This window comes from Coturnix japonica, chromosome 5 (assembly GCF_054131305.1).
Source record: "Coturnix japonica strain WE chromosome 5, WE-NBRP24, whole genome shotgun sequence".
In the NCBI taxonomy this organism is placed as follows: Eukaryota; Metazoa; Chordata; class Aves; order Galliformes; family Phasianidae; genus Coturnix; species Coturnix japonica.
Window position 1 is genome coordinate 19,390,708 of NC_140667.1, and position 26,648 is coordinate 19,417,355.

General features: G+C 41.9%; 1 protein-coding gene across 19 annotated transcripts in view; it reads left to right on the plus strand.

Moving 5' to 3' along the window:
* OSBPL5 (oxysterol binding protein like 5) overlaps window positions 1-26,648 on the plus strand; it is a 149,562-nt gene that overhangs the window by 91,109 nt on the left and 31,805 nt on the right. For 16 of the 19 annotated variants that reach the window (XM_015864185.2, XM_085548653.1, XM_015864189.3 and 13 more), the window contains 5 exons: window positions 6,736-6,892; window positions 12,578-12,651; window positions 20,991-21,071; window positions 21,745-21,846; window positions 23,021-23,224. In XM_015864185.2, the coding sequence (XP_015719671.1) occupies window positions 6,736-6,892; window positions 12,578-12,651; window positions 20,991-21,071; window positions 21,745-21,846; window positions 23,021-23,224 (618 nt within the window). The remainder of the gene's footprint in view (window positions 1-6,735; window positions 6,893-12,577; window positions 12,652-20,990; window positions 21,072-21,744; window positions 21,847-23,020; window positions 23,225-26,648) is intronic. The other 3 variants (XM_085548664.1, XM_085548665.1, XM_085548663.1) reach the window with 1 other exon arrangement.

Here is a 26,648-nt window from a genome sequence, read left to right on the forward strand (position 1 = left end):
CTTTTAAAAGAAAAACAGAGAGACAAGAATTGACCTTGAAGATGTGACCTGCTTGCAAATAACTTAGCTGCACATCTATCTGAGACCAAGTGTTCTTCTTGTGGCCTTAAGCCTCCAAGAGTTGTAGCTAAAGCAACTAAATAAATGTCTCATTTGTGTTGCCGTGTACATGGCACCATACTTCCCCTCACAGCACTGGCACTGTCCCAGCTTCTGTTTCTCAGTCCATCAGGGCAACCCTCACCAAAGTGATTCTTTGTCTGTGTTGCAGGTTAAGGTGTGATTGTGTCTTATATCTGCTTGCATCAGTGTTTGGACACACTTATTCAGTTATAGACATCAGCACAACTGTGCTGGTACAGACTTTGGTGTGGTAGTGCTGACTTGATTTCTCAGATAACATCTGTAGCCTTACTGCATAGTCATGTTGCTCTACTCAAGCACAAATACCATCATTTTGAAGAAAATACACCTACAGCAGCTTCTGTAGTTCTTCCTAAATTCCCTGCCAAGAAGCAGTGTTGATAACCATGAGAGTCTTTATCGTCTATATGAAACTTAGTTTGAAAACATATAAAAACATGCCTAAGTAACATGGAAATTCAGAGGCAGAGATCTGGCTCCTGGACTTGTTTCAAAGTAGATCCTTACTGGAACTACCTGACAAATGGGCGTTATGCAGAAAGCACTGAGAGATGCACATGGTTGTACATTTTGTAGGTACAGCAAGTGAGGCAGGATCTCTGAGGTTAGCAAGGGGAAAGACAAGTGGTACTGCTAAGTCAAGAGAGGCCAATGAGCGCTAGTAGGAAATTTAATATGCTGTGTTAAATTAATAGCCTTCAGCATAACAATCAGTTTACAGCTCAGGGTCAAAGAAGGTGGATCATTATACATCCATTTCAAAGATACACTTAACAATCTTCTGACTCTGAAGTAAACTGTAGCATAATGTTTACAGAGTAAGTCGTGAGCATTTGAAGAGAAAACACATGGGGACTGTATATAGCACTTACTGTAAGACACAGAGCCCATTTCTAAGCTGTAAGATTGCTGTCTTCACCTCCCAGACACAACATGGCTGTAGTGATGGACCGGTGTTTACATGCAGGAGGTATTTATCCAAACAGGTAATTCTGAAGATGGCGTTTTCCTACATGTCAAACATGTTTTATACTTTTTGACTCTGTCTACCACTGTCTTTGTCCTGAATTTGAGATCTCCCAGACAAATGGTCTGGAATAGTATTCTCCCCTGTGTGGGCATACTGGTCCCTGTTCCATGTGGGGTTGTGCTGTTTGTGGCCTTTGTACATCACACTCATCACAGTGGAAGATAAGCTGTGGGACACTTAAGCATGTGTGCCCCTGGTGTGTCTAAAGGCGAGAATGTTTTGACTAGTATATACAAAAGAAACATTAATCAAGACTTCTTACAAACAATTAAGGGAAAACACTGTTTTGTCTCTTGTTTACTACTTTATTTTCAATGCCCAGTGCAGGAAATGGTGGGCAGAGAAGCAGAAGGCATTTGGAAAGAGATTGTTCCTGGGAGTGAGCAAGAGCAGACTGTTGAGGGGGGATCAGGTAGGGATCTTCCATAAAAATAGCTTGAGAGGCAGCCTTAAGGGCTGTTCAAATGTGTGAACACATTTAGTTTGTAAGGATGAAGTAAGCACACTCCTGAGTTAAAGCAGCTGAGAAAAATCCTTAGTGATGCATGTAATCTTAATAAAGCAGTCTCTGGATCTAGATTTCCACAGCTCCATCCCATTGTTTGCAGATATGTGTCTTCAGCAACCTGCATGATTTTATTTTCCATCTAGGGCGTATCATCCAGCTGAGCAGTGTCCTTCAAGCTCAGCTGTTGGAACACTACCACAGAGCAGCATTTTACTGCATCCAAAGCATTGTAAGGATTAAAAGAGTGAGACTTGCCTGAGACTTGGTAGAGCCAGCTGTGGTCTAGAAGGAACATACTGAAGCCCACCGCTGTTGAGCAGCCTTCCCCTTGGAGCATAGCATCAAAATAGCTGACCTCAATAGCTCTGGGAAGTAGCTGGCATTTAATGAAACTTCACATGTTCAGGTTCCAACTAACATCATGACAGCCCGAAACATTCAGCATGATCCCAACACCTATGTTTGCCCTAACTAGATCAGCTTTCCTAAAGAAAAGAGTGCTTGCACAAGAAGTTTTCAGCCAGGTTTTGTTTAACTGTGAGTAGGCGGTTGGTTTTCCAGTTACCTAGCTTATAAATAGGTATTTTAGGAATAGCTTCCCAAAAGACTTCACAGACTTTCTGAGCTGACTGGGAGTTTTTTAGCTGTTTTGAAACACTGGTGCACTGCTGGAAGAATAATTAACCCTAACTGAAAAGCTGTGCTGCTATTTTTCCTCGTGAATAGTGGGGTCTATAATAGCCTGAAATGTATCTGCCAACAATTTTCCTTCTGTTTTCATTCATGAAAATTTTACCTCCTCACGGTTAATTGAATCACGAAATGTCAATATCTTTAGATTTAATTTTCCTCATTGATGCAGATTTTGGAGTGAACGGCTGCTGTAAATACAAAATGTGATTTAATTGGATTTCTGGGAAATATTTAGTGACCAGAAAAGGAGGAGGTTGCTTGAAGCACGTCTTGAATAAATTAAGAATCCCCCTAACTTGCACAGCATTCTTGAGAGTACCCAAACCCCTAATTAACTATTTATAGAGCATATTTCCAATCTATTTTAAGATGCTGAAAATGAGAGTAAGCAAACCAACCTACTCACCAGTTTGCAGAGTATAGGGGCAGGATCATATCTGCACAGTGTTTAGCTGTGTAGTAATTATATATCAGCGACTTGAAAAATTTAAAGATGGATCCAGGAAAATTCCATCCCCAGAGCCTTGGGTCTGTTACTAAAAGCCAACACTGTCTTCCCAACAAGAACAAAGGGCTCAAAATGCAGCGCAGCCACACGCAAGGCATCTCTGCTTCAGTGCATTTCGTAGCTGTGGTAGTCACAGCCTTTGCCCAAAACCAGGCTAGCGCTGGACGTGGGGACACTGGCAGTTCCCATTCACTTTAATTGCAGCTATGCAGTTTTCTGGGAAAATGACTCTTGCCACGTTGCTCTTGCCTGGGCTGTACAGAAGCTACCTCTGAGCAAAAGTCGTGTTAGGCCATACTACTCACTAAAGTTCACCTCTTACACTGTCCTGTGTTTCATGGTAGCAGGCTTTCTGTCTTCTGTATTACTGGTTTTGAAAGATCATGGAATCATTAATGTTGGAAAAAACCTGGACACACTGCTGCCTCATGTTCAGCTGAGCATCGACCACCATCCCCTGATCCTTTTCCTCCAGGCAGCTTACCAGCTACTCTGCCACAAGCATTATCTGGGCTTGTTGTGACCAAAATGCAGGACCTGACAAGTGGTCTTGTTGAACTTCATCCCACTGACCTCAGCTATAGATCCAGCCTGACCACATCCCTCTGCAGGGCCTTTCTACCCTCAGGCAGATTGATGCTTCCCGTCAACTTGATGTCATCTTCAAGGTTAGTGAGAGTGCACTCAAGTCCCTAGAAGATAAAGTAGTCTCCAAGACAGGGTTAGCTAGAAGTTTATTTTTCCATACTGAATTATTTATTCCTATCTAAGCTCCTGTGAGTAGCTCACATTTATTAGTACATTTACTGTTTCACCAGCTGTCAGCACAAAAGGGCCAGTCCTGACAGCCAGTGTGTTCAGTAGCTCTCCATATTCTCCCCTTTCCTTTAGCTTTACGTTCAGGACCACAGAAAAGAAAGCCAGAAATGACATGCACTGCAAATTCCAGGACTTTTAATCTAGCAAGACTAACAGCCAGCTGAATTTTTGCAGGAGCTAAAATGAGGATGTTTTTTGCAGCGAGATTAGTATTCTAAGAGAGCTCCTGGATTTTGTGTTGGCTGGAGTCTTTGAGTCAAGACATCTTTTTTAGACCGTTCTCTGTCTCATCTGCCAGATTTGGAGAGAATGCAAAGCACAGATGAAATTTGTTGCTTTGCATTACACAAGGGATTGGGTTATGTGAAGGCCTACTGCAAATCTTGCCCAATTTTGAGTTTTGCCTTCTCTGCCTTCCCAGAGCCCCCACACAAAGGGTTTCTGTGAAGCATCTGTCACATCTCTGCATGGTAAATATAGAAGCAGTGGAAAGGACTTGCAGTTCTGTGTGCAGTCTGATGCACAGCCTGCTTTTGCTCTGGTACTGAGGGCAGCTTTACTGCTGACAGCAGCAGGGGTTGGTGGTCAGTTCTTCACTGACGTGCCTTGCATAACAGTATGATAGAGGGATGCTGCTGCTGCTGCTTTGGTTCTGTATTGGAATGTCTCCACTGTGAGAACTGTGTTTAAGTGATGCAGGGATGCCTTTTGTCCCCCAGCCTGCTCTCCACTGTATGGACCTGGGCCTTCTGCCTTCTTGTATGATTGGCACGGTCTTGCCAGATGACTGCATTCTGGGGAGATTATCTCACAGATCTGTTTTTCCTCTGAGCAGCATCAGAGGCAGAGAGCTGAGACGGCCTTTCTGGAACAAGGGCAGAAAATAGCTCAGTGTTAGCATTCCAAACCCAGCTATTTAGATCTGGATTATTTTTAAATATTTTCTTTGATACATGTAACTGGCTGTATTTTTTTCTTCTCTCTTTTTGTGATTTAGGTTATCTTTGATTTTGCTCCCCCACAAATTTGCTCACTGTGGTATCTGTGCAAACAAAGGTCATTTACAATGCTGAATGTTAAGCAAATGAGCTACCTGACTGCCATCACACAACAGCAGCACAGCTTTGCATGGCGTGCTGAGCAAAGGGTTGCTCTTAGCAGCTCTCTCAGGTGCACAGCATCCTGGCATTCACGTACAACACTTCCACCAAGAGTTCTGCTGAGTGGCTGTGTGCTGCTGAGTCTGTAGCATCTTACCTCAACAGTGCAAGGATGGAGGTGGCAATGCCTTTGTGGGATGGTACCCTCAGAGCACTGCACAGACCTTAATTTTTCCTCTATAGGTCATACAGGTTCAGTGGGGAACATGGGTCCCCCACGAACTGCAGCTATGTGGCCTGAGCTTGCCACAGCTGGTAGCGGTTCACCCCACTTTGGGTATTGCACATACCCTCATCTGATGGCTCACATATGTTTGGTAAAAACTTTCAGACTGGTCTACATCACATTAAGCTCTTGGGCACTGAGGTTGTCTCCTGTGGAAGGAGGGAGCAGACTGCAACTTTATAAATCTCAGCTAAGTTATAAAGGCAATGAAACCTCCTGTGTAAATAAATGTAACTGCAAAAACAAAAACCCAAACATTCTTATTGGGACTGCCATTTACTGTGACTAGCAGGGCAGGTGAATGGGCAGAGGCTGAATAAAAGACACGGGAGGGGTGATTGCCACACTGGAACATATTCATTGTATATGCCCATCAGCTGTGAAGGCTGAGCTCCAGCCCCAGGAAGCTGCTGAGGGTTCCCAATTTAATTCACGTGTTTGAATGAATGCAAAAACTGTGGGTTTTGGAGGTGGAGTGGACAGGGCAGAATGTCTCAGCTTTTAGCCTGTTTTCTGCCCGGTGCTGTGTAAGATGCCCTGTGAATACTGAGATACTTTGCCCTGGTCCTGCCCTCCTGAACCACACCCTGTGACTGCATCTCTTTTTCTGCTACACTTTCCCAGTAGCCTGAAGGAGACAGGAAAGCTTGGAGGCTTTTTTCAGGAAACGTGTCCCATCTCGAAGGGTTTTTCTTTATACAGCAAATGCCCATGGGGATGGAGCAGACCTTGTGTTTTGTAATGCCAGCCCAAAGGCTGGGTTAGTACTTCTCACTGCATTTCCTCTGACTGCTCATGGGGAGAGAGGAGCGCTTGTAACTCAGGAAGGCAGCAATCATAATATCTATTTGTAAGGGCTAAGAAAGAGCTGCTTGTTGGATGGCTACAAAAGAATCCTTTAATTTCAGTCAGGATAGTCTAATGCATCGGCCAAGTGGTGGTAAAGAGCCCAGTGCCACTGGGCTTTTCTGCAGACATGCATGGAGGCTTTGAAGGAGACAAATGCTGTCCTTTACCCTTGCAGAAAAGCAAGGTTTATCTTACTGATCAAAATACCCAGCTGATCTGTCATTTTAAAGTAAACTGAAATTATCTATATGTGCTGTAATATTAAGTAAGGACAGGAGTTACACTATCTATTCTGCCCCACTTTCCTACACACATCTTGCTGCTACCTGTAGTCAGTGCAGCTGGTCATCCTCCACACAGCTTGGATGAAGGGCTAACTTTTGCGGATCTGGTGCTAACACTGACAGAGTTACTTTTATGAAAGAGACTCCAAAGTCTTAAAAACAAACAGAAAAGATGAATTTGAGCGGCTGTATGCTGAGCTGACCCTGTAAGTAGCCATCACTGAGAACAGATCTTTGTAGAGAAGAGGATATTCGGCTGCCTGGATTTACCACAGAGCAGTCTTGTTTCCTTGCAGTTTGCAAATAATGAGAGTCAGCAAATCAGTAATTATAGCCTAACTATTACTAAACTTATACCACTTTTTCCCCCCCTACATAGCTTTTTGGCACTCTATAAAAAGATCTGGCACACTACTTAGGATTAAGCAGCTTTGAAGCAGTGGAGTCATCTGCGCTTGGAACTTTGATTTCCCATGTCTGTAAATTAACTGTTCTTTCTGTCTTTCCTTTTCAGAAAACCCCCACAGCTCATGCCATGAAGGAGGAGAACTTTCTTCGTCGCAGGTTCTCCCTCTGCCCAGCCTCATCCACCCCTCAGAAGGTTGATCCTCGCAAGCTGACACGCAATCTGTTCTTTGGGGCTGACAATGACATCTATCCACTCAGTCCAGGTAGGTTTCTGCTCTGTCAGTGCAAGATGTGCTGTGTCTTGTTTTTATTGTATTGCTTTTCCCACACATGTGAAACTCAGTGCAGAACCTCAGGTGCTTGACTGAAGTAGACTGTTTTTTAGCACTCTGCCAGGAAACAAAGAGAAATGAGTTAATGTGAGAGTGAGAGAGAAGCTGTTCATGCAACAAGGGTATCACTGGATCCCAGCCAGCGCTGTTTTCATGGTGCCACTTCACTGCCATGGTGTTCAGTGGGAGCAGAGGACGTCAGAGTTGATGTTTGCACCCATTTGAGTACAGCACAGCCTCACATTTCAGAAATGAGTCATGTTTTCAGGCAATTCCACTCTGAGGTACTTGATATGTTTCACCCTAAACACTGAACTCTTTCAAGCTACCTCCTGGGCCCTGTTGAAAATGCATAATGGCAAGTTTTCCTGTTCAGATTTTGAGCCCAGGATAAATATTACAAGAGGGCTTTTTCTAGATAATGCTCTGTAAATTATTGCTGCAAGCACCAGGAATATTGACACGTTGCAGTGAATGGCAGACTGGCTTTAAGCCTTCTCCATGTCTTTTGTGCTTTGATCTTGTTAGCCCCCTTTTTTAAGGAAACTGATCTCTCATTATTGTTTGAGAAGTTTTTGCTCTCAGTAAACATTCAGATCTTTCCTTGACTGCAGTCTGCAAACAATGCTTCTATTCCAGTACACAAGTACTGCAGGGAACAGTCACAAGTTCACAGAGCTGTCATTCACAGTTGCCATGTCAGTGCTAAATAATCAAATCTCACAGCACCTTTGTGAGCTGAAATCTGGAGAAAGAACACAGCATGTTGAAAGGTTTCAGTTTTCATGTAGATGTAGCACCTGGCAGACTCTTCCAGCTTTGCAGATGTAGAGCTAAACCAGGTCTGGGTTTCCTGAGCTAAGTATCTTTAAGTGCAAAGGTTTTCAGGGCTTCTGACTTTGCAGGTATTTCTATTTTTGGATGCTTGTTTCAAGGTAGATGGGAACCAATTTTGAGCAATGCTGACTAATCCTTGCTGTTGTTGAGGTCACTGAAAAGCTTCAAAAAAATCTTGGTAGTCGAATGGAAAACTTAAAATGAGACACCTACAATCTCATACATTACAAGGTACTGATTTCCTCACTGGAGTATTTCAGTACTGAAATAATCTCACAGACACCAGGGAAAGTTGATCATGGAGGGATTAATCACTTCCTCAGTTTCCCATGTCACCTCACTTCTCCTCGAACCCTTCTGAGAGCCGGCTCAAAGTGTCTGTGCTAGGCTCAGCAGAACAAGTGCCCCGAGTACTAGAGTAACCTCCAACACTGGTATCAGCAACAGAGGCAACTCACTGTAATATAAAGGAAGGGCATGTGCCAAATATCCCCATGAAACAAATAAAAGCTACCACTTCAGACAGGGGTTTCCTTGCAGAGTCTGGGCTTTTGTCTAGCCTTACATTTTTAACTCTTTTCATTTCTTCCCTGGTCTCCGCAGAGCTGCTTCATCTCTTTGGGTTGCTCATGTTTTCCATCACATCCAGTTGCCATTTCCCACAGTGGGTTCTTCTTTAACTCCTGTCCAGGTTTAGCTGCTTCATTTATCTCTGTTTCCCTCCCACTTTCTCCACACCCTCTGAAGGATGCTGCTATGACTACAGATAAGCTGCAAGTCTACATCCACAAGCTGTGTTCAGTATTTCTTTCCCCACTTTTCTCTCTTGTTTTACACAAGTTTTGAGTTCTTGAGGGTTTTCCTGTTGTGCTGTCTGGCTCTGGAGGTTCTCTTTACAGGGGGCGGGGCTGGCTGTGTCAGGTAGGGGCTGCAGGCAGCAGAGTGCAGTGAGTTCCTGCCTTACTGTAGTGTAGTGTGCGGCAGCTGGAGCTACAGGTCTCACTGCTCCAATGCCTAGAATTAGCCCTGCGACAACCAAGGAGTGCAAGTAAATAATTCAGTGAGATGGAAATGACAGGCTTTACACCTCAGGCAAGATATGCCACTGAGGTTCCATACAGTGAGATTATTTTTTTAAAGGAAACATACAGAAAAGCAGAGGTCACCATCTCAAATAACACTTCTGACTTTTTGTCTCTTGCTTTCATACTTAAGTGATAGCAATAACAGTAACTAAAAGAAAGTTGAAGAAAACGTTCTCTTTTTAGAACGTCTGTAAAGTTGGGAGAAGCGAGTTCCTTACTCATGTCTTTCATGTAGCAGTAAGGGGAAAGAATCTTCTCGTGTTCAGAAGGAAGGACATTTATTGGGGGAGCAGCCAAAAGCTCTTTTAGAGAATCTCTCTTGGACTAGGCTGGGACACATGGAGCCTTTAAATAGAAGTTCAGATGAGCCTAGCTGCATCTGAAGAGCTGCGCTCTAATGAACAGGGGAATTTTACACACGGAACTGAATTTCAGTCCGGTATATACATTGGGCCACATGGCTGACATGTACTGCAGTAACGCTCATGGCATCGGGGCCCGTTTCGTTCCCAATAGTTTTGCCACAAGGCAGAGCCCACATTTTCTCTTGTAGTTACCCAGTTACTTCATCCGAAAAATATTAAAATAGTAGTTCATGCTTTGCAGAGCCAATCTTCAACTCTTCAACAACCCAGTACTTCTACTTCATCCTACCACTGATCTGCTCTGCTTACTGTGTGATGCTTTATAAAGAAGAAAGGCAAATGTACCCATTGGATGGATGCACAGCAGAAAGCAGAATAAAAGAAATGGTAACTTTTCTGGAAAGGAACTGTGTATTTATTTTTCCTAAGCATGGCAGTAAGGAGATAAAAGAAGTGACCAGGAGCTCAGCTCTGTAACCTTAAGGCTGGAGTGCTGGCAGTTTTCTTTGTGACGTGGTGAACGCTTTTTCCATAAGCATCGTTTATTCCCTTCCTGGAATCCTGTTAATTATTTGGCACAATACTACTAGGCTACTTTGCGGAGGATCTTTCTTAGCTTGCCATGTTAGCCGCCCGCACTTGAAGATAAAAGAGCCTCGGCACTATTTCTGTCACAAGTGTTATGTTTTCTTGATTATAGAGATAAGAACTTCAGCCTGTTGACGTTTAGCTCCATTTATGTTTTTGTGCGGTTTCCTATTTATTTTCTTGAGACAGCTATGTCTGTTGTGCTCTGGGTGGGACTCCCTTTTGGGCTTTCTTTGCACTTAACTATGTACGTGGGTGTCTGAGAAACTTGCACATGGTTTTAATGAAGCTTTCTTTCCGAATAAGGGCTCTCTCCCTCCGCATGGCTGCAGCCAGTCTGCTTGAGACAGCTGAGATGGCTCTCCTCTGAAAAGTCTCCAGCCTTACAAGTGCCAATCGACTGAACAGATTTGAAATAAGAAGTTGGAATACGCTGCTCCATAAATATATCTTACAAGTCTTTGTAAACTCTATGAGTAAGAGTTAATATGCTTCCACTTTTCATTAAGTCCTATGAGATAGAAATGCAGTAGCACCTAAAATTCTATTTAGGTGCAAAATCCTTTTTTACTTGCATTACTAAGAGAAGGAAAAGTGTGCAAGATTTTTGTATGGGTACCAGCCTGGAGCTAAATTTAATTTAAGAAATGAGATTTAATAAAGATAGGTTTGAATTATGTTATGTTAATAGATGCCTTCCCCTTGGAGCTGGCAGCAGCTGACTCACACAAATTCTACTTGAACTTTGAGGACATATGTTACTTACCCATACAAGAGCAGAAAAAACTGTTCATGGGAAACAAATACAGTAGCTGCATGGCTTTGTGAGTTTGTTCTAACCTCATCTGCCTCTGTCCAGAAAATATATAGGGAAATGAGTTATCAGAGATGGAAAAACACAGTCGTGATCCATGCAATCATGTGACTGTCTCGCATGCCCTGTCAACATCAGGGTGTTGGCGTTTATCCTGCCCCTTTGGAATTTCTCCCACCCTTGCACATTAGGTTTGCAAGTGCTTTATCTAGGGCTGGGTGTTGCAAGAGGAGAAGTGATGGCTGAGAAACTAGGTTGGGGTGCAGGTTTCTCTTCTTGCACCACCTTCCTGCATGCTGGCATAGGTATTCCCTCTCCTTCGGTTCCCATGTGGACAGGGCACGTGCCATCCCTCTTCTCCAAGATCTGGGGACATCTTCTTTCTGCGTGGGTATGGCTGTGTGCATGTGGCACAGCATGATACATGCCACAGGATGAGAAACACGTCTGAATGCCCAGCACCTTCAGCCACCATGTGGAAGGTTGAACATCTTCTCTTGGGGACAGCTGTACCTAGGAGCCTTTTCTAATTGTAAAGCTGATATGCCAGACTGCCAGTTGATGACTGTAGGAAGAGCAGGTTTTTCGTCCTGTCTCTGTATGGGTGAAGCCCTCTAGCACAGATGCAATCCCAGCTGTAGCTGGATGTTCTTTTCTCCAACATGTCCCGTAATGGAAGTGCAGAACATGTCCAGGAGGATATTTATTTGTCCGTAAGCTTTGATGGCTAGCTTTTCTAACATTGCTTAGATTCATATAAGGTTTCTCCAAAAGCTTCCAGAGATGTTATGGCTTTTACTACATCTGTGGTAACTTCTGCTTGACTTGAATAGAATTAGTTTTGCTATGCTGGCTTTGTATTTGGTGTTGTTTCCAAGACTTGCCCACACGGTGTTTAAAAACATTTTCAACAGTTCCCTTGTCTGCAGTGTGCTGCAAATGGGTTGCATTTCAATGTATTGCTGGTTCTGAAGCTCCAATTGCTAACAGTTTTGTGTAGGAAACGATATTGCAGTTGGATAACAATGTCTGCCATTGCACTAAAGAGCTAGCCTCATTAGATGCTATTTTTTGACTATTAAATAGAAGCTCTAGGCTTTCTTTTACTGTAAGGGCATGATTACAGTTGGCAAAAAGAACAGAATTTATCATTACATTTTATTGCTTAGAGAAAGACCAGACATGTTCATACTAGTATATAATGTGTATAATGCACTTCAATGTTAGTATATTTAGGTAATGGAAAATGCATTTCTCCGCAATGATGGGAATATCACAGATAGTAAATAGTACTTGTTAATTGAATGTGTTTCTTATTTTAACAGCTAATTTGGTCTAAAGACATGGGTCTTCTGCAGTATTTTATTCTACTAATTATGTCTAGATGCTGTTCTGTCTTCTGTTACATTTTATGATCACGGTTATTATTTCTCCAACAAAGCATGCTATCAAGTGCATCTGTGTGCAGTTGCCAGATACTGACCAAACAGGATAACATATTGAATAGCTGCTTATTATCTGAATTCCATTCGTTATTTGCATGGAATGAAGCATGGGGAATGTAAGGAAGCACAGGCTGTGGTAATGTAATTAAAGACTCTATCATAACACAGGCACACAGGGCAGCTGGTTAAGAATGCATAACCAACTTTATTTCTGGTATTTTCCAGCATTTAAATGCTGGACTTTGAAACATTGTATTGGTTTGCCTTAATGTTTTCAACCTTAACTTTTAAACAGCGCTTGTTACAAAGTCCAAGCATGTGGACCCAGGATATTTCAAACCCTGTAGGATCCCACTCTGTGATCTTGGTGTGCCTGCTTTTGCTCCTCTTGCTTGCTATAAGCAGTAGCCCTCTGAGAACCACGAGTTGCTATGATTTTGCACAGAAATTCTCTGTTTCTGAATTGCATTGCTTTGTTGCAGGAAAAGATGTGGAAGGAAACAGCCCATCAATGCTGAAGGATGAGGCTCCACAGACGCCAAACTCAGTTAGCAAGGTACTGTGGGATAGGTTTGCATCCCTGGTTTTGCTTTCATTTTTTTTCCTGGCTGAGTTATTAATCCTGCTTACTACCTTCTTTTTTAAAGTTATTGAGAAAGCCTCTCCCTTTGTTTCTGCAGGAGCTGAGTGTGCATGTTTTGAGAGAGAAAGAGGGAATATTTTGGGATGCTTGTAATGTCATGGGGAAACCTATGTTTTCATCTGACTTGATAGCACCTGCCACAGCAGAATCTTGTTTATTTGAGCCTCATCTAACGATGTAATTGGATATGAATAATTAGGGTTGAAAGGTTAATTTTGCCAGCAGAGGTGTCTCCTGCTGTTCTCGATCAGCAAAGCAAACATAAATTGTTTTGGGAGATAAAGCCCTAATATTTAATGCATTGCGTAGCATCTGCAGCTGTGAGTTGAGATCCTGGGAAAGAGCTCTGAGAACTGGTGTAACAAGTGAGGAACACAAACTAACTGAGCTTTCCTGAGCACAGCATGTCCAGCAAATCTTTTATGGAGAGGTGAGCCTGGATTTAAAAACTCTGGATGTGAACCCTGGTGTTCAAAACCTCACTCTACATCTAGAGTTGCTGAGTGCCTGGGTTTGAATTCCTGTAGAGATGGCATCAACCTTTAAATTAGATCTGGCTTTGAGATTCATGTGCAAGCTTTTTTTGGCTGCAGCTCCCTAATGTGTTTCTGGAGGGTAACTAGAAATAGAAGCAAGGCCTGTTCATAAATTTTTAACTACATTTATCCAACTTTGAGGCTATAAAATACAAATGGCATCAGCTAAAATGAAAATATAACACAAAAGAGGCATCTGGAGACAAATGATTTTTTATAACACACAAAAACAGACCTTGAACCTTCAAACACGTTTGGGTCTGCTTGCCTGGAGCTCACAGGGATGCCCTGGCAGAGGTCGGTGTGGGGAGATGGTGATAAGAGGAGCTTTAGGAGTGTGCAGCAAGGGCTCATGTGCATATTCCCTGCTTTTGCTGGAACCTGGCAAGCTGCAGACCAGCCTTAGTTTTGCATTTTCAGGAAGGTTCCTGATGGCAGCCCAGGTGCTGGCTTTTCATGGCAATGGGGTAAGCATAGGACCAAAAGTCTGCATCCAGGGTGTTGTTCTGAGGACAGATTTTTTGCATGCCTTAGAAGAAATGGTGTTAAATTCACAATGAATTAGGAATGTAAAGAAGGACTTTTGCTTTTTATCTCTGATGTGAAATTGGTCAGTCCAGCCACAGAACAGAAATGCTGTTTGAATGGGAGTTTGGTTGCTGAATGTGCCAGAGCTTGCTTTTTCTTTCCTGCCTCAAAGTTCTGCACAGGCACTCAGCACTGGATTCGGAGGCTGGCTGTAGTGACTTTCCACCTTGCTGGATCTGTGTGCCAGTGCCTGTCATTCTCACTCCACGTTACTTGGCTTTGCTTATTGTACACTGCCTGGTTCTTCTCTTCCAGCCAAGGAGCTTCTCTCCTCCCTTGCTTTGCAGTGTTAGTGACATCAGGGAGTCCCTATTGTGACATGTCTTGTACACTAGAACTTTAGTCAAAGTGATCTTTGACCTGCTTGATATTTCACTTTTTGTGTCCACTCAGCTATAAGCCTATAAAATGAAACCTTTCTGCCAGATATCCAGAGCTCAGGGATCTGTCATGGCATTTCACTTTAAACATAGTGATTCCACCTATTTTAACCAATGGAAAAAGTCTGTGCTAATTAGGTCGTATTTAGATTCCAGACTGTTGGGAGGGAATGATTTTTAGAAACCTAATAGTAGAGTGTGCAGGTTTAATTAATGGATTCAGAAGTAAATGCCATAGGTAACAGATCCATGCCATCAATACTTACCCTTCATTTGCCACAGAGGATGTAACAGACCTTGTTGCAAATCAGTATTCCTTCAGCAGTGCTATGTCAATAAACTGCAATGCATTAACTCTCTTCACCCAGCAGTGAGAAGGAAATGAAAGCTTTGGTCCCTGTGCTGGGGCTTAGGGGACTTTGCTTCTCCAGATCTTACCTGGAATTTGTGTGTTTCTCCAGGCAGATAAATTGTATTTCTGTTTCCCATCTTCATCAGTGACATGGAAAATGTCCCACACTTTGTACATACTCACACTGAGCAATGAAGTAGGCTGCAGGTTTCCCACATTAGCAGACACTGAGCAGGACATTCCATAAAAACCCCTATAAACCTTTGCCTTCCAAACATGCTGCACTGTGCGTGAGCTCTTAGATTGGCTGAGAGTCTACTGCAGAGTCACCTGTCCTTATATCTGATACTGCAACATTCCCTTACAGTGTGTTTGTGTACATAGTAATACATATTTTTAATGGCAGTTGTGACTTTTCAGCTCTATTTTTATTAAAACGAATTTATGGTACAGTTCAGCTACACACCACGCTGCGGAGAAGTGTCTTTCATCTTCTTTTAACCGGAACAACAACAAAAGGTTATTTCTTTCAGATTGCTACTCATATTAGCTTCTCTTTTTCAGAGCCCTTTATCCATGTAGTTTGTGCCCAGAGCTCACAGAGCAGTGTCAAAGAATCTCAGAGCAGTCTTGAGGCTGTTCTCTAGAACCAGACGAAGCCTCTCTCTCATGACTTGCCTCATTCATCATTGTTAGCATCCTTTAAGACACTTCCATTGCAGAGTGCAGCATTGCATCTTCTCTCTTTTTTTTCCCCTTCCTATGCTTAACTCTTTAGTTCTACCATCTGGAAAGCAGTTGGGATCTCTCAGTATGCACTCAGAGACCACAAAGAATTGCAGGTTATTTTAGGGGACCAAACAGAAAAAAACAACCTTGAAGCTGGCTATCAGTGGTATTTCACTCTTCATTCCCACATTAATGCCACAGTGAAGTCTAAAATTATCTCTCTGTAGGAGTGTGGTTGTTGTGTGCACAGTTACATGACGTATGGCAGGACAAAGCTTAGATTACTTTGTTCATCACGAATGAGTTTTTCCACATGACAGAATAGTTCAAGACTTCAGTGTGATAGCAGATTTTAAGCTGAAAGTCCAAGTTTTCCATTTTTCAGTTCCTCAGTTTGCTTAAGCTCAGCTTAGAAACAAGAGTAATAGTGATAGCTAGAGGGGAAAGCAAAGCTTTGCTACAGGTTTCTGCTTAAGAGCACATTTGTAGTGGTCAGTGAAACAGCATCTTTCTCAGTGTGCAGCTTTCTATCTCATCTAAAATGTTTTTTAGATATCCTAAACTTGCCAACTGTTCTTCCCAAGAACGGCTCACTGGAATGGTTGTACAGCAGTCCCATGAGGTCTGTGACTTTTTCTTTGATTACAATATTCTGACACAGTGGAGCAAAGCACTCCACTAAAATTAGTATAACTTGATATTCCAAGTTGCTCGTGTAGCTGACTTTCAGTGATGATTTCCCTAGATATTGCTGTCACTTGAGCTATTTGTACAGGGTGTGCAATTTGGGCTCATCACTGTGCAATCACAGTATAGTAAACACAGTTACTGTGTCTTCGTAATGTTGCTGAAATAAGCTGAATGTTTTTTGCAACCAGAAAGTTGGAGGCAAATATTATTTGATTTGCTATAAACCAGCATATTAATTGAAGGTCAATCCTTCCAAATCCAAAGCTTCTTTATCAGTAAGAACCATTCCACTGACTCTGGTGTGCTTCAGATGAGCTCTTAGCTATCATTTGATGACGGAACTGCTTATAGGAAATTGAAAGACAAGTCGTTGAAATGGGATTGAGGTATCTGTGAATACTTGCATCAATAGGAAGAAGCACTTTCCACCAAGCTCCACTGAGCTTTCCAGGGTGTTGATGTTACTTCAGGAGCTTTTGCTTCATTAGTTTTATTTCTGCAATAATACAGATCTGTTGCAATTATAAGTGAAAAAGACACTGGAGAAATTGCACCTGAGCAGAGTTATGTCTTCCATGTACTGACTATTTCTGCTTTTATAAAACATAACTTATGGCTACAGCTGCTTTTATTCTGCCTTCGAAGTTCCATCTAATTACAGCTGCTTTTATTCTGCCTTCGAAGTTCCATCTAATTTCATCTTTCTTTCACTTGGATACAAGAAAGAGAAAAGAGCAACTTGTGAGTGGTTGCTGCTGTTAACATGTAGGCCACAGCCTGAGAATGATTTTATTTGAGTGTTTCTGACTGGAATTAATTCTGTCTGATTGATGTGTGTTTGTCCCATGCAGGATTGCTTATGCTAAATAAAACTGCATATTCCTCTTGCAGTTAACCAAGGCACAGTGGGCTGGCAACTCCCACACCAGAGTCAATCACAGACTGGTTTTTGTTCCTCTTGTCAATGGAGGCCACAAAAGACACCGTACCAGAATTGCACTGTTGTGAGGAGGACCCTGTATGCCTTTTTATGAAGCCTAACAGGAGCATGAGGGTACTGTGACAGCTGCTAACTATCAGCAGCAGATCCCTGGATCTACATGACTGAGATGAAAGGCAGGAGAGACTTAACAGGGATCAGAAGTTGTCTCTGATAGTAGTATACCCCATCACCACCCAGCAAGGTCATCACTCGCTTCTGGAAAGGACGGGTCTGCTTAGAAAGCTGTGAGTGGCAACACCTTCCACCCTCACAACTGCTGTGACATGCCCTGGAAAGGCTTTTTTCAGATTAACCATCTTCTAGCCTTGGGATAAGCAGCAGACAGAAAAACACTGTTTTTGCACTAGAAAACCAGTGTTTTTTGGTTCGGGTTTTGTTGGTTTTTTTTAATTTTAAAAAGGACACCCATTCCCTATCCTCCCACTGTATAACCGCTTCTCTCTGGTTAATACTATCTGTGTACTGTTGCAGGGAGAGAGGGTCAGATTCTGCTAACTGGGACAAGCATCATCCCAATGTCTTTGGCAGAATTGCCGTGATGAAAAAAGGCTTGTTTCTCCTGGGTTCCTACCAGGCTGAGGGTGGTACGTCAACGAAAAGACATCATTAAATGCTGTTGATATGTCCTAGTACCTTAAGGCCCTCCTGTGTTTTGGGGATCTTTTGATGATGGCCTGGATTTACTGAACCACAAGGTACAATTGAAACGATTAAGATAGCTTTGTGTAAAAGCATGAAATCATGTTATTTCATGTCACTTAGCAGGTTAGATCTGGAAGAGCTGCACAGTGCTCTCAGCAGCATGGAGAGTGCATAGAGGGACTATGGTGCGCAGAACTGGTGCTGGAGATCCCAAATGTGTTGCAAGGAGGCAGGAACTTCAAAGCTAGAGATGCAGTGCTTTTCACATTGTGTAACTGGAGATCACCTGCACACAAATCATTGTTTAGGATTTGTGATCACGCTTCCCTGTAACCAGAAAAGGAAGCAAAGCTGACAGGCAGAAGCAGCCAGTTTGCCTAATTAAAAAGTATCTGGGGAACAATCAAGTTTCTGAAAACAGAAGTCTCAAGTCTAGTTCATCTGGAAGCTTTGTCTTCCAGATTTCAGTAAGATTTGTTCTCCCTTCATGAAACTTGGACACGTTATGACAACTTCAGGTAGCTGCACTATCCATCACACAATGCTTTCTTCAGCATTTGGGAGGCAAGGCAGCACAGAGAGAGTTATGCCTAGGAATTCTGCAAGCAGTGAGAGACTTAAGCTACTCCCATCCATTCTTAAGCCCATCTTCACAAGCACCATCTCTGTGGCCAGGTTTTTATTTCAGACAGGGTCAGCAAATTTAGCACCTCTGGGCGCAGCTCAGACAGGGGGGTGGCAGTGCCCCAAGGAAACAATGCAGCCGTTCAGGAACCCACTGCAGCTACCTGCAGGGCTTTAAATCCTGCTGCTTTGACCGAGTGAAAGACTGACTTGTAGTGACTTCAAACAAGTTTCATTGTATTTATTCAGTTCCTAGAGAGGCTGCCTAGGAATCTATCCCTTTACGTGGTGTTGTGCACTGGGGCTTTGTAGCTTGCACAGCAGCTCCCAGCTAGCATTGGGCTTGCGCTATCCCTGGTCACAGAGCTGCAAGTCAGCTGCCCTGAATAGTAGAATCAGTGTCTCTCTGTTTGTTTATTTGCTTGTTTTTTGTCTCTCCCTGTTTTTGAAGTCCTGTGGTTGTTTAACTCTGATCTTAGAGTGACCTGGAGAGACTCCAAGGAGGACGCTGGTGAGGCTGACAGAGCTGTGACAGTGTCTCTGTGTGTGTTAATGTTGGCTGCCCATGAGCAGCAAGTTTAGAGCTTGGGTTAATGTGGTTAGTGGAAGTTATTGGAAACCTTTCTGACTTGAGCTTTGAGATTTCTTCACGCCAGGTCTGCTGAGGGATCAAATTTTTATCCTTTCTGTAAGTGCTTACATGTCATTCTTCAGACAGCCAGTCACTTCAGCCAGTCACTTAAACTCATTTTTGTTAATTAAGCCCAAAGCATTCTTTGTATCCTGATGTTCTGCAGACACCTGAGCAGCATTTCCTAGAATCACGCTGACATCTGTGCTTATTGTGCTTCTCACGCTGGCTGATGAGGAATGGTACACAGCGTTTCACTGTGTGTCTGGTCTCCCAGGCTGGAGGCTGTGAAATTACCAACAAACAGTTGGCTCGTGATTGTATCTCAAGGACAGGACGTTCTCTCTGCTAATTGGGAGAAAAGGGGGAGAATTCTTCTGACCACTGACACATCTCAAACCATGAAAGCATCATCTCTTAATAATTCTGGATGATTCTTGCTCAGAGGCATTTAAGCACTTAGAAATGTTTCTTCATAAAGAAAACTTTATACCATCTTTCTCAAGTGTCTACCACTGCCTTTTGAAATGTGACAAGGACCCTGTGGGCACAGTTCTCTACCCTGCTGTCTTATCTGTGCAATTATTCCCACTGTGGATCCTGAGCTTTTACACCAAAGTCCCATGTGCAGAAATATGAAAGATGCATCAGAGTCTGTATTGCAGATAGAGAAGACTGGCTTAGATTTCTACTAAGAGAAAAATGACAAATATTGAGTATTTTGCAGGAGCCCAGAGCTGGTGTTTTCCTTGAGTGGGCTCAGTGCAAAGTGGACTTGGACTGCGCAGTCAAAGTGGAGGTTTCACTGGTCTCTGTGCTTTCACAGAGTTTTCATCCCTTTATGTATTCTGAAGCATCACATGTAGTTTTGCTTTCAGTGAAAGACTGCTGTGCGTATGAATGAGTGCTAGCTCTGCTGCAAACTGCAGTTTATGTCCCTAATTTTCAGCCCTGCATCACCCAGAAAGAATTTTGCTCCAGAGATGCTTATTTGAGGATGCATCCTCATCTCCCTTTAGTACTTCTGCCACAGTCTCCAAAGCATAGCCGATGGTCTGTTTGCTGTGATCTGGCCATCTGTCTGTGTGTTTTTACCTAACCCATGTGTAAATTTGTAGATGAGAACTGAGAATCTTACGTATTTTATCATTTTTCTGTCCAGCTCATTGAATTGAGCTGACTAAGAGCTGAATTTTTTTGTAAAACCATTGTATAATAGGAGAGACAGTGTCTGACCCCAAAAGATCACAGTCTAAATACATCAGGCACATGAAAGGTTGGAAGGAAAAGAAGTACAGAGACAGATAGTAACTTCCCTAAGGTCACTTAGGAAGTAGCAGAGACCAGACCATGCTGTAATTCTCTTGTCACTCCCCAGGTTTAGTCAATTTGCTGACAGTACCTATCTGAATTACACTTTCAAAGTCTACTTTATTTTAGGAACACTAATATTGTGACCCTGTCTAACAAAGTAAAGCATTTTTCAGCCCATCAGCACAAACATGAGATCAGTCTTCAACCTCTGAAAGTGAATTTAAACAGCACTGACAGTATCAAACATGATTTGAAGTGACTATATATTTTGTGCCTGGCTTCTTAAGGCCAGATGGTGATGATTCTCTATATAATCTGTAACGAGATTAGGTCATTTCTTGCCCACTCATGTTCCTGGTTATTTCAGCTATGACAATGTAATTACCAATACCAAGTCTAGTACTGAAAGATTTCTACTAGCTTTTGTGTCATTTTTATCCCAGTAATTGAAATGCTTTAAGAATGGAAAAGATGTTCATCAGAATAGGGGTTTTGGTTTGTTCTTGCCAAGATTAATGCCTACTTGGGAGAAATATGAAGAGTATGGGAAGTATTCCAACTCACTATGGATATAAAGAGGATATATGGAGCTCACTGAATATATGCTGTTTCTGAGCCCATCTGTAGTTCTGCTGCTGAAATCTGCAGTCAGCTTCTTCGTGGATTCTTGGAGGATATAAATGACCCTCCACTAGAGCTCTGCATGCCCGTCTTTGTATTATTTCATTCCTATTTTCTCTTTTCCTCTTTTTTTTTTTTTCAGATTGAATATAAGTTTTGCAATGGATCTGACAAAGACTGTGTGTCTCCCACGGCCAAATTCACTAAGAAAGAAACACTGAAGGTATGTGCAAAGCAACCAAGTCAGCATCAGCTGACTTCCTTTTACAAAAGCGTTACCTTTCAAACAAACCACTGGGAACTCTTCTGAGTCATCTCCAAAGTCCCAAAAAAGCTTCTTACTCTTTTAGGAGTCGTTCGATTCCATGAGCATTAATGAGCTTTATACAGGATTAGGTTATATACTGCAAACAGAGTAAATCAGTGTAATTATTTTGCTCTGTTCTTTTGCTCCAGAGCTGTAAGGCACATCAAGAGGTTAGTAATGCTTCATTGGTCTTGTTAGGAGGGGCATGCCTAGGCAAACTAAGTATATTATCTTTTGAACACTCATTTGTCTCCCAGACCAAAAGTATAAATAATCTGATTTGGGTGAAATTAGATTAAATCTCTTTAGTTTGAGGGGTGAGGAGAACTGGGTATTCAGCCTTTTTACATTCCCAAAAGTAGAAAAATCAGTTTCCACTTAGTGGAACTTCATAAACAAAGAAAGAATCTGTTCTTTCATTATGTCTTTGTTCCTCTTTGTGCTCACTTCTAGGGAACCTGTGCTGGGTCAAGTTCTATCTATGCTATCCTTAGCTGCCCTTAATGCATTATGTTATGTCCTTTCCTCCTCCATAGACCTTGTGCTTACAGACACTGTGTTTGTTGGTTTTTTTTCTGTTCTGAACCAGGTCCAAAAAAAAAATTACAGACAGGAGAAGAAAAGAGCTACCAAACAACTCTTCAGTGCTCTGAAGGATCCCAGTGTAGTGATCACAGCAGACTGGCTGAAGGTATTTCATACAGATTGTTTTGAGACTCTAGAAAAAATATGATGGGAAATACTCGCTCTGCCTGAGAGTTATGCACAAGCACTGAGTGTAGGAAGACTGACTAGTTTTGGGGTGATGTTGCTGTAAAACTTGAACTAAGATATTGGGGAATTTTTTTTCCATCTGTCTTTAAGTAGAACAAGGTCTCAAAAACTGCATAGTACAAAAGGAAGTGATGATGTTTCTTTCTTTCTTCCTCTCTGAAAGAATCTGCTGACCTATTTCCATAGGCGTGTTTTGGTACCGAGGAGAGAACAGGCAAATACAGCTTATTCTATTAACAGTTGGAATTTGTATTGCCACAGCAGAGAGTGAAACATATTGGACCTGATGACAACTGTAATTTTTCCTTGTACAAAGATTCATCTACATGCAGCAGAATATTTGTGTAGCGTTCAGTGTGGTTGATAAATAAATGTTTATTTTTTTAATAAAAATATCTGTCTCATGGCTGCTGTGGATGGAGATTTCTGGCTCAGAAACAAATGATCCTGGCCCACAAAAAATAAGGCTTAGTGTTTGCCTGATGTATGCTGAAGACAAGAAGAACTTAGGCAAAATATATCCTTACTGAGAAATCTCCCCATTCTTAAAGCTGTTGTCCTTAATATATGCTATCAGATTTAATGTCTTCTGTACTGAAGAGAATATGCATGGAGCTTGACAGAGAAGTAAACCAGCCAGAGAAGGAGCTTTAAAAAATGGGGTATTTGAGAAAACCCATTAATAGTTCTGTACTACAGAACATTATTAAAATGACTTCTAAGTCCAGTTAGACTGGCCACAATGTATTTCTGTGTGGTATCCTGATTGGCACGTCCTTCATGATTATTTACTTATTTACAAATCACTTACATGGGCCAGCAGTGCTGGCTACCTGAAAATTGAAGCAAGCTGCAAACACCAAGCGAGTAATCAAAATATGAAGACTAGACTCTGAAGGCCAGATTTGGTCTGGGATTTTGGTATGAGAACTCCAAGTCTGCTCAGATAGTGTAATCTCCAAACAAAATGTCTCATGCTGTGTGCTTGGGAGAAATGTGTACTGTAAACACTGAATAAATACTGAATAAATGCTTTTACTTTAGGGAGTAACATAAGTGCAACAATTTGTTCTCTCCCTGCCTCCCTGCAGATTCGTGGGACCCTGAAGAGTTGGACCAAGCTGTGGTGTGTTCTGAAACCTGGAGTGCTGTTGATCTATAAGACACCAAAGATCGGACAGTGGGTTGGGACAATCTTGCTCCATTCTTGTGAGCTGATCGAGAGACCCTCCAAAAAGGATGGCTTCTGTTTTAAACTTTTTCATCCTTTGGATCAGTCAATATGGGCTGTAAAAGTAAGTACTGTGATGAGCTGAAGAGCCTCCTATTAGTCAGTGTAGTCTGAGTGCTTGTACTCACATCTACTGAGCACCAGCTAGCATTATCTAGCATTCACAATATCTAGATTCTTAGTTACTTGGTTGCTGTTAGTGATGGCAAATTGTGTGAAAAAATGCAGGACGTTGAAGCTTGGTTGTAATATGACATCAAAGGGGCACAGCACATTGTGATTATTTACACGTGTATCATTCTTGGTGAACATGCATAAATTGAGGAAAGAAAAAACACACTAGGTCAAAGTGAGTAATAGACGCACAAAACTGACTTCCCCAAGACAAGGGTGTACAACTCAGCTTTGCACAACACTGGAAGAAGGCTGGTAAAGTGACAAAAATGATTGCCGTTGACCACAGAGTGAGTACCTAACAGGATGACTAACAAAACAGAGGGGAAACCCTGTGAGAACAGATGGAGCAACTTCACTCCTGCTCATCCCTCCAGTTAATCTGTTTTAAGCACAGCTATACAGCATATCAAGTCTTGGAATTTTAATTAGGGTTAGAAATAAGAATTAAAATGAACCTCATAAACCAGGGGTAAAAGGTGCTGTTTTCTGACAGTAGACCAGCTCCAATTTGTACCCAGGTTCCTTTAACATTATGTTGCAAAGGTTTCATCGCAGCCTTACTTCTGCAGCTGTGAGTTTTGTTGCTTTTTTATACAGACTATGTGTCAAGAAGGCTGTCAGTCATTTGCTGTCCATCAACAAATAAATTCCTTGTGACATGGCAGGTCAACTGAATCCTTCTGAAAAGCACAGTCAGGAGAGATAGTGAAGAAGCAAGATCAAAAGCACAATCAAACGATGAAAAGTAGTGTCACTGACAGATCTGAAGTGTCACGTTATGCCAGAATGCCCTTCTCTAGTTATAAACCATCCAAAAAGAAACTGAGTTTTTATCATTATATAAGTGTGTTTTGAATGTACGTGTATTTAATTCTTGTGTCCTGTGAGAAAAATATGCAACGGAAATAGGAATTAATATGTTAAATATGAAGGGAATTTATTTCTGAAAAATGTTTGTGCACAAGAGGAAACCCAAGAGATTTGAGTTTTAAAGTTGAAGTGATATTCTAAGTCACTAGAGATGTATTTGGAATGCTGCATTTGAGGATATTTCCTGAAACCTGAATTCAGCTGGAACTGTTAAGTGTGATAGGTGCTTCCAGCCACAAGCTGAACACCAAAATACAAAGCAAGGAATCCACTAGTGTCAAATAAGCCCTTTGCACTCTGGCAGCAGTTTAAGGCTGACACTGCTAAAATACAGTTTTATGTCATCCCACAACCTTCTTTCAATTCAGCTGGAGCAGAATTGGCTATTCTAAATTGTCTTTGTGTAATCTTGCAAAGAAAGCTTCTTTGTCCTGAAATAAAGGTAAGCCTGTGCTTAAACAAGAAGTGCACATTAATGTCCATCATCACAGACATAAGGTCTGGCTAAACACCTTCTGTTTTTGGCTAAACTGGCTTGTAAAATTTGCAAGGATCTTTTAACTACAGTTAGAGCAAGATGAAATTTGGGGTAGGTAGGTAAGATGTAAAACTATCCTATAGCTGGCAACTATATGCATCAGGGAACTTCTTTTCCTATAAATGCTTTCTGATTTCTAGGATCAGAGGATTGCCAACTTAGTAATTAACACGAGAGTGTGGGCATCTGTCCTCTTTCTTCGCAAAGGCAGTGTACAGCCATCAGCTGGCAGGGTTTGCTCAGAAGTCCCAAATAAATGCCTTGGAATAGTCTGTGTGTCCTCTTGAGCTTACACAAGAGTTAGCTGAACATGGTGTGAGAAGGCTCTAATAGAGTGCATCTTCTTCTGGCAAGTATTTAAGGTGGTAAATGAGTTGGATTCAGACCTGGGAATATATATAACTTGAAATTTGTTGATTTTAAGAGTTTTGAGTCATTTCTTTAAAGAAAGAAGTCCTAATAATGGGCTTGTGCAACTTCCTTTGCTGTTGTTTATTGTCCTCCATAATATATCACTAATTTTATCTTTGTCTTTAGCAGTTATCAACAGCACTTTTAATGACAGGGATTTTCCCCTCACTTTTACTCTTTGCTTTATGACTCTCCAAGACTAGGTGTCTTCACACATTATCTAAACCAGCCAATCTATTCCACTTTTCAAAGCCTGAACACACCCTGTTTGTCATTGCCTTTGAGTCTCAAATCAAATGTAAAAACAGGAATGGATGGAAGATGATAGTCTATTTTTAGCCATATTGCCTATAGGCTGCAGCTGAGCTCCAGGTCTCAGAACAGCAGAGATAACAGTTGCTTTTAGTGAAAGATGGTCATTGCCTTGGAGGTCTTAAACTCTAGACAAGTGCAATACTCAAAGGCTGGGAGACAGAAAGTGCCATTATCTCAGCTATGCAGATACAAAACGTAGTTTACTGGGTGGAAATATTGTATTTATTTTTATGATCTCTCCTCCATTTTGTGGGAAACAGCCCCTTCTGTACATAAGCATGCATTACCACTGAATACATTTCCTTGACAAAGTGACTTAATCACTCCTTGTGTTAATTTAAATGTCTGTTAAAACCTTGTTTTGACCCATCCTTTCATGACAATCCACCCCTTGGCTTTCTTTAGCCTTGGCTCTCTTGCATCACTACATTTTGGTTATGGGGATTTTCCTTCAGCAGAACACACATCAGTCTCTGATCTGAAAACGCAAGTAATGGTGTTACCTACAATTCTTGAATGTTTTGCTCAGCTGCAAGCCAGTGAAAGGAAAAATGCCATTGGGAATCCTGCCAGATTACATTAATTTCACTGGTAATGTCTTGAGCTGTTCTGCTCTGGATCACTAATCGAATCCCAACATTGCCAGCCCTAACTATTAAGCCTTTAAACACTTAATTTTGTGAAACCTAATCCTCTTGTGGGAGAGAGAAAAAAAGAAGCAAGTAACAAAGATCCGAATTTCTCCTGGCTGCAGAAGAACCCTGCGGATATAGAGACAAGAGGCTAGGCTGGAGATTGTGATCTCTCCTATGCAAATTTGTGGCATAGACACAGACACGATTTGATGCTTGTCCTATGCTTGCAGTCCTTATATTTTCCATATTTTGGCACTCTGGGTGAGACTCAAAAAGAGAGATCCAGATAAAACCACAGTTTAGCTACCAGACACCAGAAGCAGTCTTCAGTAAGAGACACAGCTCGCTGTTTGCAAACTTCTCTCTAAGAGTGGGATTGGATACTGCAAAGGACTGTGCAAGGGAGGGCCACACTCAAATTGCAGATGTTTCCCTACAGATTTTAAGCATTGCCTGTGATTCTCTCTGGAGACTAAAGGAAATCTGTATTTGAGCATTCTTGGAGAAAACTGCTTGTTCCACCCTACAGTTGGCATAGTAGA